Source organism: Ambystoma mexicanum, chromosome 14 (assembly GCF_040938575.1).
Source record: "Ambystoma mexicanum isolate Mex_15411 chromosome 14, UKY_AmexF1_1, whole genome shotgun sequence".
Lineage (NCBI taxonomy): Eukaryota > Metazoa > Chordata > Amphibia > Caudata > Ambystomatidae > Ambystoma > Ambystoma mexicanum.
This window is the reverse complement of record NC_090940.1, coordinates 607,958,067-607,975,324: the sequence shown is the minus strand read 5'-3', so window position 1 is coordinate 607,975,324 and position 17,258 is coordinate 607,958,067. Positions and strand designations below refer to the sequence as shown.

At 45.8% G+C, this 17,258-nt stretch overlaps 1 protein-coding gene across 2 annotated transcripts in view; it reads right to left on the bottom strand.

The window, feature by feature from the left end:
* Nucleotides 1-17,258, bottom strand: part of POMT2 (protein O-mannosyltransferase 2) — a 296,276-nt gene that overhangs the window by 261,732 nt on the left and 17,286 nt on the right. For both annotated transcript variants that reach the window (XM_069638005.1, XM_069638004.1), the window contains exons 3-4: nt 5,811-5,915; nt 4,479-4,587 (exon numbers count right to left, since the gene is read on the bottom strand). In XM_069638005.1, coding sequence (XP_069494106.1) covers nt 4,479-4,587; nt 5,811-5,915 — 214 coding nt within the window. The remainder of the gene's footprint in view (nt 1-4,478; nt 4,588-5,810; nt 5,916-17,258) is intronic.

Genomic DNA, 17,258 nt, shown 5'->3' with positions numbered 1-17,258 from the left:
CTTGGGTTTCCTAGGATACCCTGTGCAGGGGGTGACTACACCCCTCCCTCACATTCAGCCCACCTAGACACCCAGGCGCCTTGAGGAGGGCTTCTGGGCAGAAGCCCGCCAAAAGACAGTGAACAAAGAAGGCGAACCTAGTTTGCCGCGCAAAGTAAAACACAAGGAGGACTTTAACAAAAAGAAATGGCGAATAAACCAGACCGGAGCCAAAGGAAAGATGATTTGATCAAGCGGGTTTATGTTCGAGGCCAATATAATAGCCAAGAACAGTACCACGTTTATCTAATATAATCATGATAGAAAAGTTAGGGTAGATACCACTGCCATCAGCCAAGTCTAAATGTTAAAAGAGCAAAACAATGCTTTAGGAGGTACAGATAAAAAGGGATAAGAGTTAACCCTTTCCAGTACTCCATGGAAGATGGGGTGTACTGGATCTGTGGTAGATTGACTAAGTAAAGTTAATGGTAACTTTACCCTTTTCTGCGGGACAGTAGTCGCCTCAGAAATGGAGTCGAGGGAAGGCTCAAAGACAACGCTGTGCCACGTCACTGAAGGTGCTGTGCGACACCCAAAAAGAAGGGGGCTACTGAAGTGGTGTACTTTAGAGTACACAATCACAAAAACAGGTAGAAACACATACCAAAACATAAGAGTGGGGGAAAAGCTCTTACTCTTACCAAGTGGAAATAAATAAACTCCAGAAGTCCAGCTAAATGCCGGGGGACTCACTAGGTGAGGGAAATTAGCCATAACTGAGAATTCTCCCTAACAGGCCCCTGTTCAGAATCCTTGACGCCCTGGGCATCTCATATACCAACTATGCAGATGACACCCAGGTGCTCATCCCACTCTCGGGTGACTATCCAACGGATATGAACACTCCCAACTTCATTTACTCCACAATTCAATCATGGATGGCAGATAACTGGCTTTGCCTCAATAGTGAGAAAACAGAACTTCTGCTCAGTGGATCCCCCTCCACACAGGGTAAACTTGACAAGGAGTATTGTTCATTCACCATTGGCAACATCTCCATCACAGTGTCTCAAGCAATCAAGACACTGGGCGTGTATCTTGAACCAAGCCTTAGCATGGATAGGCAGGTCAATGCTATTGCCTCCTCGGCAGCCTATCACTCTAAATTGATCAATGCTGTTAGGCCATTCCTGTCCCAACAGAACTGCATCACCATAGCCAGGGCCATCATTGGCTCAAGGTTGGACTAGTGCAATGCCCGCTTTGTTGGAACCTCCCAAAAAAGTCTGGCTAAACTCCATATAGCACAGAATAATGCCTTAAGGGCCGCAACAGGCATCTCACACAGGGAACACATTTTCGGGGGTCAGGAAGCAGGTACACTGGCTACCCATTAAGGAAAGGATTGTCTTCAAAACACTTGCCCTTACACATAAATGTCTTCATGGCCTGGCACCCATGTACCTAGCTCAGAGGATCACCAAACAGATAGCATCAAGACCCTCGAAGTCTGCATATGCTAACCGTATTACTGTTCCTCACACACGCAGAGTGCGTGCTGGAGGCTCCAGCTTCCCAACCATGGCTGCTACCTTCTGGAACACCCTCCCAGCCCAGATCAGGTCGATCGACTCTCATGCAGTCTTCAGCAAGGCCATAAAAACTAGGCTGTTTGTCTAAAGGACCCATCTCAAAGAGCTATGTATTGCATATGTAACCATCCCCTCACCCATCTACTGTATTGTGAATGGGTTGGTCACACTATGCTATGCACTCACTGTACTATGTAATGTAACCTATGAGCAACTGTAAACTATCAAACTGTCTTTAAGCATCTGTCCATGGGCCGCTTCCTATAACCCTCAAGCAAGCCTTCGTAAATGTCCTTACAGCACCTCGATGCCTGTGGGCTGTATGCGCTCTACAAATCCAAAAATAAAATATATTAAGTCTCCTGTCCCCCATGGACCCTTTCATGTATGATGCATCTACTCTCTCATGCGCGTTCTATCACTTCCATGTCTTACTCTCCTTGCACCAATTGTTCATGGTTGTACCTTTTTCCATCTCTATCCATCTTACGCATCCCTCTCTTCCAGCACTGCCCATCACTTCTCTATTTGCTGGCCTCACTGCCTTTATATTTATATTTTCTTTTTTTGTAATGCCTTGAAATAGCGGACCTCCTAACCACAATAAAAAAAAGGTTTGTTTAAACCAACAGGCCTTCCGTGGCCCGCACACAGTATTAGTACAGCTCTGATAAGAATATGGATTTACAGCCTATTTTTAAAAAACAGCCTATTCGGCTCCTTTCAGGGATACTGTTGGAACATGATTTGTAAAAACGTGACTTGCTCTCCCACCCGCAAAACTAGGATGTCTGGTCATCCTAGATCAGGACTCTGCAAGCTGTGGGTTTCCATATGTTTGGACTACAAATCCCATGATCCCTCACCATTGACTACACTGATGCAAGTTGTTGTACAAACACGAGGACAGGCAAAAGTTGCAGATTCCCCTGCTGTAGCTAGAAGAGCTATGCCAGTCGGGCTTAAAGTACACACCCACCTAACCAGAAAATCTTTTACTTTTTTGGTATGGTTCTCTCTAGGCTCGACTACTGCAACAGCCTCTTACTCAACCTGCCTCTTTCCTCCCTTCAACTAATCCAGAATAGGACTGCAAGACTTATCCTTGGCCTCAAGCCAAGGGACTGCATCTCTCCAGCCCTAAAAATCTCTCCACTGACTCCAGGTGACCACAAGGATCAAATTCAAGACCCTTTGCATCATCCACAAGGATGCTTGGGGCTTGGGACCTCTTTACATCCAGCTTTCCCTCCCTAAATACATCCCGGCCAGAGTTCTTCGGTCCTCTGGTTGCAACTCTTTGCAGGTCAAACGTTTCTCCAAGCAGAGAGTGGGAGGTAGATCCCTTTTGATGGCCAGCTCCTGCCTCTGGAAGTGCCCCCCCCTCAGGCTTGAACCTGATCTCTGTAAATTGCGGAACCTTCTCAAGACTTTCCTTTTCTCCTCTTCTTTCCCTCACCCCTCCCGTGCTAATTCTCCATCTGCCACTGCGACCTGGTCCCTTCAGAGTAATGCAAGGGCCAGACCACCCCGTACCAATCCCTCCAGCATCCCTTCTCAGCACTTGCCCTAAGACCCCCTTTTCCAGACTAGCCCAACTGGTCCTCCCAGTCCACTGCACCCATCCTCCCCTTCCACACTCTCACTTGGCACTTGCCACCTTGGCCCGCACAGCACTTCTCTGGCACACCACCCTTGGTGGCACCCCACTCCTGCACTTCTCCCCCTCCCCGCACTTACCACCTTTTCATGCACTTGCATGGTAGGATTGTCACAAGGCCAATATAATAGTTTTTGTTTTTTTACTTTTTGATTCCCATGTCCCATGTCCCCCCACCCTCCATCTTGTCTTGTGGCGCCTGGAAACACATGTGTATAGGTGCCATATAAATGTCCAATAAATAAAATAAATAAATAGCTGGAAATACATCAATGCGTAAACTTGAAGTCCCCCTGTCATGTTGTCCATGCAATCACCACGGGATCTACTTTTTCACATTCATTTGCTTTCTGATCCTAGAAAGGAGAAACTCTGCATTGGTCCGCTGCCAACGGCCCCCTCAGGTCGCCCTGTCGTGCCATTCTGTCTGAAGCTGCTTTTTGTTAAAGATATGCAAGAGGGCCGTGTCAGTGGATCGTCCTGATCCCATTCCCTCACCCATAGCTACCTTTTAATTGCAGCAGAGTGGATCAGCTGAATGGCACAGCAGAGGTCCCCCAGATGCCAGAGGAGAACCTCCATAGGCAGCCAGATGCCTACTTCAATGTATGGTTCTCTCCTCCAAGGCCAGATTATGAGGGATCAGGAGGATGAACCTGGAGAGACAATAGTAGAGTTTGTCTTCTTGTTTAACCTCACTAGTGATACAGCAATTCCCTCTGGAGTGAGCGAAGGATGTGAAGTATCACACCCCCTTTGCATTCCATAAAGAAAGCCAAGGAAGTTCATGTTCTTTGCACTATAAGGGATAAGCTATGACATTTTGTTTTGCAAGCATTCAGGATGTTATCGGACGCTTATCAGGCAGTTCTCAGCACATCTCCTTTGTGCAAGCTAAAGGGGCATTATGGGGCTTCATTGCTGGAGTAAAAGAGCACTGAACTTTTTAATCTGTCAGTAACAGTAAAAGTAAAAAGACTTACTATTTAGCATCATTAGAACATTGACTACCATCATCACCTTGCTACCTTTCTACAGAAAGAAAGGGTAATTGGTAGTGACAGAGGGATAAAGAGTAGGGGTGGCACATAAGGCAAGGCCGGGGAAAAGACACATGGGTGTAAAAGAAGGAGGGGTACAGTGCAGAACATAGGCTGGCATGGAGACAAGGAGGTAGGCACAAGAGAGAAAGTACGGCAGAGAAGGAGCAAGGAGAAGCAACCATATTCTAGTGACAGACTTACCCAAAATCAGGATGGCAGCAGTGAGGAGTGCTGCAGGGAGGGAACCAGAAAGTTCAAGCACTATGAGGTAAGCAAAGGGGGGAAGCCAAGACCCCAGAAAGGCGCAGAACTACAGAAAAGAAAGAAAACAAGGAAAGCATGTTGGTTCAGAGATTGGACTTCTGATGTATGACCCAAACGACATCAACAAAAGGAAGACTTTTGACACTTTAAGGAGACATTCCACAAACACATGGAATTACACAAACTCTTACAGTGCATCTTTGACTTTAAAGAAACATATGCATCTCGAAGACCAGAGCCCGCTTGATTACATTAAAATGGGAATACATCAAACTAATCCGCCACATGGACCAACAAATCAAGTACTTGTGTTGAAGAACGCATTACCTTGAGAACATTTCAATTTCCTGGTAGGAGTATTCAGACAGAAATGAATGAAAGGAACTATGACAAATTGCTTTAATAAGTTAGGATTTTAGTAGTGTGAAAGGAGATGGCATATTTTTCCTGTCACATGAGCGAAGAGGAAATGCGTTTTTATATTCGGTGTCCCTTTCCTAAAAAGGAAGACATATTTTCTGTTTTGGTCCAACAAAGAAATATGCGTTACTGTAACCCAAGCCTGTACCCCCCTCCTCCTTTCCGCTCCTCTGTAGGACAATACAAGGCAAGCCAAGATTTTGAAAAGATCCCTTTCAATAATGTCCATTAGGTTAAGGAGAGTTATCCATACTGGCAATTGAAAGGACTACATCTGTTGCAGGGCTTGTTATGAGAGGTAAAGGTTTTTAAGGAAGGCCACTGCCGGTCTCATAAAGGAGGAATGCCAGGAACAGGTCAGAGCTTCTAATCTCTATCGAGGGGAAATACTCGTAGGATAGGTCAAGACCAATGCTCCCACCTTGGCAACAGGAGAATGCCGTGTGCTGTCAGTTCAATACCCCGGTCAGGCCAACTCAGTGCTTCAACCCCCAACCTCCCCCCAGGCCGAGTGGGTACAAATAGTGTCAGCACTTATAAGAGTGGTGGGCAACCTTTTTTGCCCTACAACTCCCACCAGTCCTAGCTAGCATACTCAAAATCATGACACTGGTCAAAACATCTGGGGGTCTACCGGCCGCCCACCACTGTTTTAGAAGCTAGAGAGGGATGGCATGAAGAACTACATAACTCACTAAATTATAATCATTGCTATATGCCCCAAGGCTATTCCTTAGACTGCATGAGCAACACCTTGACCCAGATAGGGCGCCTCCTCCCACCCTCATAGGAGAGTACTAGGGAGAAGAGCTGAACGCTGCAGCTATCAAAGCGATGCGCAGTACCCACCGCTCTCATTCCAACATAGTTGTGCGTTCCATAATTATCTCCAGGCCTCGTGAATGGGAAGGAGCCGTTGTAGCCACTCAAATAACCAGAAAGTGCGATCAACATCTGGAGGAACAGAGACAAAGAACAGAGAAGCAGTGAGATTTGAGGTAGCATTGGCAAAATACATTCAACAGAACAAACTTTCAATGTCATCAAAACAGGACAAGCATTGAGATATGGGACACAGGCCATAAAATCACCACACCATCGGAAACGAGATATGAAGGAGGCCGACAATAAGAGTGTTTCTTTAGGCATTTTAGAATGAAAAGGCCTCATTTTATTAAAGTATTATAGTAAAAGACAAAGTGCTTGATAAGTGTGCTGGTCCGGAAACACTGCTGGTAATTCCGGCTCTGGCATTTTTTCCGACCGGCACACTTCAAGTTTGCCGGTGGGGGCCACGGATCTCCCGCAGGCCTGACCTGCCAGGAGTTCAGGCCCCTACCGGCACATAAATGCCTGAATCACTGGCACTGTGGCAATCCGATCCCATAAAGTCCCAACGGGCTCCATGGGAATGGGACCTTACCGGCTTTCCACCACTCGTAACATCCCGGTAATACCGGGCTATCGGGCGACGGTAAGGCAGGTTTGCTGCAAAGTCTGCTTCTTTATGGGACACTATAGCAGCAAGGTAAACTAACGCTGTTCCTAGCATCGCACATTTCAAGCTCAGATTAAAAACTGTGACTCCCTCACACTTATAGCCCACCAATACTCAATTCTAGAACACTCTTTCATGAAACTTCATCACAAAACTCAAAATGATAATACATGCCCGTTAAAGATCACACATGACTCTGTACATACCACCTCTTCCCTCCATTTTCCACAGGAAAGGACACTTTACATCCAAGATGAAATATTCCCCCAGGCACAGCTGCCTGCTCTTAGGCAAACAAACCGACCCGGACAGGTCCGCACGGGAGACCTAATGGAAAGGTTTTCTCACAGTCCCCATAAATTGAGATTTACATATGCTTATATCCTAGCGTTACGCCACAATACTGGGTTTGCTAGGTAGAAAAGGAAATGTGGGGCCAAAAAAAAAAATAATAATAATTACAAAATACAAAAAACAAACAAAAAACACATCATTAAAAAAACATTACTGACAAAAAAAAAGTTAAATTAACAGTGACCTGCCAAGAACCTCTAAATTCTGTTACATTTGGTGTGTTGAGTAGCAAGTAACTTCATGCCTCCAAATGTACCCCTTTTGCCATCCACAAACCTGTCAATGACCTCCAACAGTGTAAAACGCCACCCCTCTTAAAATGCTCACGGAGCTCGGTGCTCCTGGACACCCCCCAGAATAAGAATAAACAGAATAACATTGCCAAATCAGCTGGTTGGATCTTCAGAAGGAGGCTGTTTGCTCATGGCGGGTGTCTAAAGTGCCTGGTCCTGGGAAAACTGTACAACTAGCCAGTTAATCTATCCCCAGCTCTTTCTGTCAGATTAATCATGCCTGTGTGAGCCTGCAATTAAATGTCATTTTTAACCAAGCTTCCAGTCTCCTTACCAGAGGTAACACGCAGTGAATCATGGTAAAAGCATGAAATGCATGATCCAGGAAACCTGCATAGTGGCCAAATGAGGACATCTACTGCCAGGGCCTCCCAATCCGGGCTTTAAACAAAGGACAGAGGGCGCTGAAAATGGAGTCGCTGGCACATTGCTCTAACACCAAAGTTTCAACAATTTTGTGGTTCTCACAAAACTGTCCAAGGATGCTTTGAGATCATTCCTGGAATACACCCATCACCTCTAGATAAAAATGACAAACATTACTTTCCTACTCTGCCAATCTCTTTGACCTCGCCCTACCCAATTTGTTTAGAGCTGTTGCCGCTGAAATGTCCATCCTCAAATAAGCCCATCAGTTCATCTTGTCCTTCAGAAAGCTATTCAGAGTAAAATGCCCGGCTTACAGTTCTAGAGAAATGATGTGCATCGACCTATCCTCGATGGTCCATTCAGGCTCATTTCCAGCTTATCCAACTGGGCTCAAGATGTGCTCGCCAACCGATTCAGGAGTCGAATCGAAAATGTAATTGCCATCCAAAAAACAGCCTGTAATTTACCCACTGCAAAGATTCTCCTTTGTTTCCAGTTGCAACAATCAGTACTGAATACTTAACACAACTAACTAGGCGCAAAGCGTTCAAAGTTTGCTAACCCTTGTAATGTAGGAGGCCTGAAAGAATTGCATGCCGTGATCTGGCATCCATCAGTATATCCGTACAGATGTTGCCACCTCTGGCACGGATTTCCTCTGCACATACAATGCCTTCCTGTAAATTAGCTGCAACTTGCAGGTCATCTGTGCAGTCAATAAAAAGCCTACAAGCTGTGACCATTAAGACAGGATCAAAATGAACAGCAAGACACATTTCTCAAGTCTAAGGCTTTTCATCATTATTCTGCATTTTGGCTCAATCATGGAAAATACTGGTTTTCCGACATTGGTTAAACAGCCTGGGGCTAACTTCAGTAGGTAATGTGAGCATCCGAACATCAATTTCTTGCTTTACCACAGCTACAAGACACCAATGGTGACCACCTGCTTATAGGTGCTGTCAAGCATGCATCCCTCAAGCCTAACCTACTCAATCTCCTCCTTCTGTAGAATCCCTGGTACGTTTATACTAATCACTGAATATATCTCACATTTTTGGCTCATTCCCTGTCGATAGTTATCAGGGAGTAAAATAAATATAGCTTTTGTACTTTTGGAAAATTAACCAATCCACTAACAATTTCACCCCTCTGCATACACCTCTCAAACTCTAACCGAACACAACCACAACCCAACAACCCGCACAAACTTCACTTCAAACAAAATAAACCACACAGACTCGCACAACAGAACACGGCAGCTACCGACCGACCAGAAAACACCCCAAGCCCAGCAAACGGTGTTAACCGGGTTGAGGCTGCCAACAGCACATCACTGTTCCCTTGCCCTTTTCCTGCTTATTCCAACTAACTCACCACCCTCCCTTTCCCTTTTCAGGAGGTGCCAAAGTGCCAGGGGACCACTCCAGTGGCATTAGTGTGTGTTACAAATATCCTTTAACATTAACATACAAAGTGCAAACGTGGGTGAGCATCCATCTGACCTCCTGCTAATTATGGCAATTCTCAAGCTTTGTTAGGGCAGGGTTCTAAATCACGATTTGATGAGCAAGAGCTAAAACCAGCTCCTGGGCGTTACTTCCACGAGACGCAAACTTTACCTTTTTTGCAATTATGTATGATACAATGTGTCTAGATGTGTCTCAATTCTTCTTTATTAACATTCTCCAAGTTAAAGTAACATATGCATGTTTGAAAGGCCCCAGTTGGCCTGGGGAGCCAAGTACCCCCTGGCAGCTCTTGGTTTTAAGCTAACCAGGCACTCCTAAGCTAGATGCAGTAATTATGAGCTCTGTAGGGTATTTATATTTAGCAGCAATATAGTGAATGCTTGCACCCGTTATCCTTGTGCTGGATTTCAGGATTATTCAGAAACTTCCCTTTTAAGCAAAATTTTGCACCTGTTGACTACAAGGGGTGGGATTACTCTGGACAATGGCTCCTTGATCGGTCCTATAGTCTGGGCCCCATCTTTTGCTTCCAAAGGTACTGATCCCGACGACGTTCCTCCTTGACGTCAGAGGACACGCCAAAGGTGTGAACACTGCAGCATAGCTCCATTCAGGGCTGAAGTTCATGTTGGGAGTTCCTGTTGCTGTTTTGATAGCTTTCATGTTTTTTAGACTTTTTCTCAGTCAGAGCAGCTTCTACTGAAGTTGCCATACAGATGCAACTCTTTTGCCATGCAGCCCTCAGCAACCCATAAGGCTGCCAGGGCAGGAGTGCTCCTTGACCACTCAATTTTGTCACAGGCGGGTTTATCGCACCAGAAAGTGTTGGGAGTAGGCTAATAGCAGATATGTAGTTTGTCTCCCATGCGGCAGACACTTTATGCATTGCCTCTTGTGCCCCCAGTTTACTTTAAAAGTTTTACACTGTGTCCCCTTTGTTTTGTAGTTTTGTTTCGACCATGAAAAGTGGGCAAAACGGCATTCTGCATACATCTACTCAGGAGGGAGCCTACCCAGACACCCTTTGTTTGACTGCTATCTATTTGAGCCGAATGAATTTCTCCCAGAGACCATAATACACATTTGTGTGGATGTGTCGAAGTACATTCAAGTTTGGCTGGCCGCCAGGACTTTGAATGCAGAATGGTTTTGAATTGTTGGGCAGGGTTACCTCTGCCCATGTACAAACGCGTGTATCTGGGCAGACCCTGTGCCATTCTAGAGGTCAGTTTTGGAACTTACTTGGAAGACTGCTTCTAAGGTGAACTTCTCTTGAGGATCATGTAGCCTGCTGGCTTGCCCTTGTCCTTTTGCAGTTGCACATCGGTTGCACAGCAAAAGAAAGAGTTGCTGGCTGGAAAGTTTAGAATTCATCTTAAACCTCTGGCAAGTTCTGTGGGCAACCCTCCAGATCATCGTTCTTCGCTTGCCAAGCCAATACAGAAAGAGGAAAGAGCATATGCAAATCAGGCCTGGTCGCACCCGAAAAGGGGGAGGCCAGCCCGCACTGCGAGTTCACATCCCTTCTGCATGAGACCACAAGCATCCCCAGACATGTTTCAGCCTTTTGTGGTTGCATATTTGTCTTGGCGGCTGTATTGGAAGAATCCCTGCTGGGCTCCTCTTCCACTTCCCCCTGGCAGTGTGTGTTGAAACTCCAAACCCTCCAGCCTTCAATGCTCTCTTCAAGGCTTTCCATCACTGTTGCATACGCTGGACCAAAGAGGAGAATCTCTCTGCTGCCTTTTTGGAACTCTCAGCAGATTACTGCTACTCAGCCTCATCTCCGACTATTGTGGAACATTTTATAATGCACTGTGCAGCTAGAAGGATTGTTCCTGATGCCGGGTTGATGTCAGTCACCCTTTGAGGAAGAAGTGGCTTGCTTGCTGCATCCCTTTCGAACGTCTAATGACCCTCCTTCATTGGTCATCTGTAGAAAGTCATTCCTCTTCCGGATCCTGGAGTTCTGGTCCTGACATCTCCTGGGTCTCAATTCTCCAGAACCAGATATCCAAACCAGCCTCTAAGCCAGATGCAATCCAGACTTGGAAATGTACCTATATACCAAAGCTTCTTGGGCCTTTTCTGCCTCAACCTTCACTCTGAGGTGTCGGTTCTTGGCTATTTAAGCCATGCTTGCCCCAAAGAGAGGTCATTTCAAAGGTTTCCCTAATTTTTAAAGACTTGATCTCTGAGCCTCTTGACACAGATTCACTCCACTGATGACTCGACAAGCCGGAAACATGTGCCGGGGGGGTGCAGAAGAGAGTTGCCTAGCATTTCAATGCTGGAACGTCTTTGTGGGCAAGACAAACAAATATATATTTCTCCTCTGTTGAAGTACAGTGGGCTAAAATACGATTGCTGAACCTCCTTTAAGCCATTTTCATAAGGGGTGTGAGGGGGGTCTCACATTTTAAGATAGTGTGGTCCCAGTGCCTCTCAGTCCCAATTCGGTTTTTGGCCCCATCCTCCAGAGCCTCCTAGCTCAGAGTATTATTTTCAATGCCCCCCCATTACCAAGACCGTAATACGTTCACTCAGCGATCACGGTTCTCAGGGTTCCTGGTAAACAAACCATGGCCTGGAAATCTTCTGGTGGGGCCCTTCGGACTCCGCAGCCTGGTGGTTGCCAAACCCATGCAACTGTGACTAAGTGCCATATACTTCTCTTACTTCCAATCACTGCAAGAGAACTGTTGGATTTATGGACAGAAACTTTGGATACAAATAAAAAAGCTGGAAGACCATGTCTGCACAGTCTCCCACCTTCTTTCGAGTGAACTTCACAGTAAACACCAGTCGTCAATCTAAGGAAAACACACAGGCCAATAAGTACATTCTAGTACAACAAAGGTAAAGTCAATTAAATCACTTTTTATCATTGAAACTAAACTGGGTGCACATGCTGTCCCCCTACGATACCATAATCATAGTCATTCATTGTAATGAATGAATCACTACTCTGACAATACATTGTTAGGTAAGTTTTTCATAAATGTGAATAATCTTCCCGACCTAGGTTCACCCCAGAACATTATGCTGGACTTGGTGATTATTTTTCTCTTGTCCCTAGGTGAGTGGGAATGTTTTTCCCTTCTCACCTAGTCTTTATTTTTTCATGGGTGACCTTTTTAGGTTTCTCCATAGTCTGTATGGATTTATAGTGTCCTATAACATTTGGGTTTAGTCTGGGCTGCCCATTTTGGCTTCCCGTTGTAATTTCTCTTATTATCTCTGGGCTGAACTACTGTTCCCAAGTAGTAAAGTGGGATTCCCATCCCCTTTACATTTTAAATAGTGAGCCAACACACCCCACCTTATGTGGAGTGTGGGGGAGATGCACTGTATCCCCTTTCTTACTTACCTGGTAACATTTTTGTTACAATTGCAAGTTAACTCGAATGGCTGTTGGCAGTGAAACTACTTTTATGACGTTTAGTCATTATTACTCGCAGGCTGTCAAATCATCCGCAGTAATGCACAGGAGGCTCACCATTCTGCTAGAATGGTGGGCTCCTTTTTTTGCCATTTCTCGTTTGCTTGTTGTTTCTTAGGTCTTTTTCTGCTGTCCTAGGCGGGAAAGATCTTGTGTCAAGTTTTGTCTTCAGCGGGAATCCTTTGCATTCCCCGCCAAGGCTCCAGAGTGTCTATGTAGCCAAGAAACGAGGGAGGAGTCCAAAACTCAACAGCCCTTTGTCTTCCAGCTTGCCTGAAAGGAACCAGTTCCCACTGGGGGCTGGCTGTCCTGATTGGAGAGCCCACCAGCCCTTTCTGTAAACTGCAGGGAGAGTTTGCAGAAGTTATGCTGTAGTTCCTGATAAATAGTCTGATCCTGGAAGCTGCTGACAAGTCGACCACTGGAACCACACCCGAAAAGGAAGATGAAGAAAGGCCTCCTGTGTAATCAGAGCCTATTTTAACCATTCTTCCAAGCGACATGGGCGTCCCAGAAATGACGACTCCTACCAAGAGGCTGGTGAAACCTACTAGTCTGAAGAAGACCTGCTATTTGTACCATTTCCTGTGTGGTTGTCCTTTTTTAGCCCTTCTTCTACCATTCTGGGAGCGGGAGGTCTCTGTGTGTGTTTTGCTTTTAGCTGGAACTCTTGTGCATCCCCGTCTAGGCTCCAGTGTGTCTGTGAAGGCAGGAAGTGGGGGAGGAGGTTAACACACCCCCACCCTTTGTCTGCCAGAGTGCCTGAATGCAACCAGTGTTATATTTTATTTATTTATAAAGGCGCCTATACAACAAGACAGTTTTTCAAAGTGCCACAAGGCAAAAGGGAAGGGAATAAGGGAGTAAGGGAGTGACTAAACAAATAAATGACAATAAATAATAAAACAAACAATTCAAAACATGCAAGTGCAGCGAGAAAGAAAACAAAAATAGGGGAGGGTGGAGAGTATGGGGGGGGTATGTGCTATTAGGGTCCCCCGGGGGGGGGGGAGGAGTGCATAAGGTGCCTGTGAAGGGGGCAACAGGTTACTGCATGGACAGAGACGTCCCAAGTGAAGAGGAAGGTCAACAGGCCAATGTAAGTGCAGGGCGGAGACAACCCGGTGTGGCCCCATAGGGCAGTGCAGGCGGGTGCTGGTGACGACTGGGCAGATGGCCAGGACCCTATAGGACTCTTGAGGGTCAAGGTCGACAAGTCTCAGTGACAGTGGGGTTCCCACTAGGTAGCTGGCTGTCCTGATTGGAAAGCCATCCGCCCCTTTCTGTAAAATGCAGAGAGAGTTTGCAGAGGAGTGAGTGGGAAAACCGAATACAAGGTGAGGTTCTGGAGGTAGAAAGCAAGTCAACCACTGGAACAGAAGATCCGAAAGCTGAAGACGACAAAAGACGCCGGCGCCTGCAGACCCTTCCAATAACCATGAAGAGACCACCGCTGTCCTGATCCTGTTTTCTAATCGACAGAGGAGTTCTGAAGAGGATGACTCCTTCCCTTTGGCAGGAGAAACGAACCAGCCCCAAGACGAACTACAAATCGAGCCATCGCTGGAGGTGCTGTGACCTTCCAGGGCTGCAAACCGTGAATACCAGGAGACCTCCGACCCAATTGCAGTGTAACGTCTTTGCGAGGCCAAATCTGTCCAGAACTTTGGTGAGCTCCAGAGGCACAATCCCACTCATCTAAGTCCCCCTCACCAGAGTGCAGAACTACAGAATCGAAGAGGATCCACCGGGCGTTAACCACCCTTTGTCGGTGCCAAAACTGCATATTGACCAAGGAGACCGAAGAAATATAAGCCAAGGATCTTCGCTCACGACTGCTGCTGTAAATGTATGCCAAGGATCCTCTCTCACGACTGCTGCTGTGACATCCCATTGGGAGTCCTTCCTTTCATCACCAGACCGAAGAATCCAGAGACCCGGTCCGTCACTGCTGCACAAGAGAGAATCCAGCTACAATTGCTTCTTCTAACCTAAGGTACTGTGGGGCTAAAGTTAGAACTTACCTCAAGCCGAAGAATCGCTCCAGTGTGACTGGGGCGAGTTACAAGGTGTTTGGGTGTCCACCCACACTCCTGGTTCAGGCTTTGCAGCGTGTGTCCTTTAGGGTGTCCCTTGCAAGGTCCCTATAATTTGTGTTATCTTGCTAAGCATTTTGATTCTAGTGACTAAAGTAAGTATCCTGAAGGAACTTTGCCTTTCCAGCTGCTACGCAAGTCTTTTTATTCACTCCTACACTGCCATTTGTGCTAGTTAGGGATTGGCCTTACAAAGCATTAGAAGCATTAAAAAGGGTTACTAGAACATCTAAAACTGCTCAAGTGTGTCTAACCATCCTTTTCCTTCCCACAGAATTTGGCAATTGAAGCACTCACCATTGAAAAGTATTGTTGATATTTCCTATGTGTTTTGGTTATCTAAAAAGAGTATTTACTTACCTGCCTGTTTATGTAAAATTATATTTTGATATTACTTGTTTCTTTGGACTATTTTATCGACTGGGTTCAGTGTACCTACCTACATCTCACATCTTCCTCCTATGATAGGCCTGGTTGCTCTGCCATTCTACCAGATCCTCTGGTTAGTACAGACTTATACAAAGAGTTGGGGGCCTGTATACCAAGGGATAGTTTTAGAGTCTTACCTCAAGGGGACTTTAGGAAAACTCCACTAACATGCACTTTTTTACAACAACATCCAGTTTTAAGAACGGATTTTGAATAATTTCACTGGATTGTTCACATAAGCTGTCTCCTAGAAATCATTCAAAAGCATATTACCTGAAATGTACATTTTATGTTAAGAATAAAGAAATGTACTTGTGTCCCCATTGAAGTTGAATTAGTGCACCTCCTTTGTTCAATGAAGTAGCGCCTCAACATCAATCAAGTTTAAGTGCTCTGGAGCTTATTTGGGGATTTGCCTGTGAAGTAGAAAGCCTATTTTGCTTGATGCAATAGCTCTGTGTAGATATTACTTGCTTCTCTGTGTTTTTTTATTTAATCCAAAGCCTGACACTGTGTCTCGGTTTTGGTGCTCTACCATAATAATATCATCTATTTCTTATATAGCGCTACACACCCGTGGGTCTCAGCGCTGAAATAACAGATGACCAGTGGTCGAAGTGGGCAGTAGCGGTTGGGGACAGTTCTCCTTTACTTTTTTATTTGTTTACGTTTCACTGTTCCTATACTTTTATTTTAAAAAGAAACTCTGACGGAATGTTTTAGTTTTAAAATAAAAGTGTAGGAAGAAGTTGAAACTTGCACTTCAGTGCACCGTACATTCCCTTGAACAACAGGTGTGTTTGTTTAGGGCTTTGGATACCACGTGGGAGGGGAAATGGCGATGGGGTTTGTCAGGAACAGAGGCAGGCAAGCAGGGAACATAGTTCCACTACTTCTTTTTGTACATTGTACACTTGACCACTGCAGATGACATTACTATCCCATAGAGTGATACTCAGTTTATCGGCCTCTGAAGAATGAAAGGCTGAGTTGACCTTGCCGGGATTCAAACCTGCCACTACAGGCTGTGCACAGATATCGAGGGCGAGTGTTCAGCTCTCTGTGCTATCTGACCAGCTATCATAAGACTCTCAAGACAATGTCCCAGAGAGGGTACTTCATTCTGTAACTCATGTGGCTAGACCAGTGGCAGCTTTTCTTAGTTTAAAGGGGCTTCGACTTTGTGGAAACCATTTTACCTTGCTGAGGTCCTTTTTGATCCATGCATCAGTTCACAAAATGGAGAAGGTCGGTGTTTGCCTATAAAAACGGAGAGATCACTTGACGTGTGTGTGGTCAGCCATTTGTGGAGCCCCTCTCTGAACATTGTACAGCATGTGATTGGGTGCTCTGTTCATGCACTGCTTCCTAAGAGAGAGAAAAGCAGACACCACTACCACCCTTTTCTTAACCACTCATCACATCGACCGTTTAACTCTGAACCTGCATTCCTGTAAAGCCTGCTGCTACAGGGAAAGACCAAAGCTCTGCACCAGCACTTTTGACACTTTACAAATCCAACAAAGAAGCTCTGCCTTTGCTGACAATCGAAAGGAATAGTCTGCTGTCCTCCTTCCCTCTGATCAGGGGCACTGAATCACCTCTCCTGATCAAAGACCACATCACCTGAAACTTCTGACCATGCCTGCAGCGACGGACCCAGAAGTGAGATTCTCTTTAGAACTTGTAACACTTGTGTATGAGCGCGATAGAAATAAAATATCAATATCAACTGGAGCCCTGAAGATTCTCTGCTCCACCTGCACCAGAGATGCTTCATCCAAGGCCATCAGGCACGCTGTTACGCTCACCTGGTATTCGCAGGGACGCCACCCAGCCGGGTTACTCGCTGGTATGCTTCTCAGCTTTGCCCTGATGTGGTCTGCGGGGAAGGTTCTGACTGAAATTATAGGAGGACTGTGTTCAAGACTGACCGACTGGGGTAACTATCCTCCCTCCACCCCCGTATGATTTCAATCCCTCTGGCACCCTCTCCTCACCTTGTGATAGAATTAGGCGTGCTCTCCGTCCTGCCTTCCTTGCAGGGGCGCGTTGTCTTTCATGGGCGAGTGCGGTCCAGTTACTTCACTGACGCCGGACCGTTTGATATTGTTCAGGTAGGTCTTATTGATGTGCTTTAGTTTTGTTGCTATCCTACATGCCTTTCTTTGTTTAAAATGTCTCTTTTCTCCCTTTAAAATGTCTCTTTTCTCCCTTAGATATGCGGAGCTTCAGCGCGGCGAACTGGCTTGGTTGAGCCCCGTTGGTAAACGATGGCGCATTAAGAGCGCTATGATGCAGTAAGTAAGCGCTATGCACAGCGCTGCAAAGTCTTGCCTTTGCT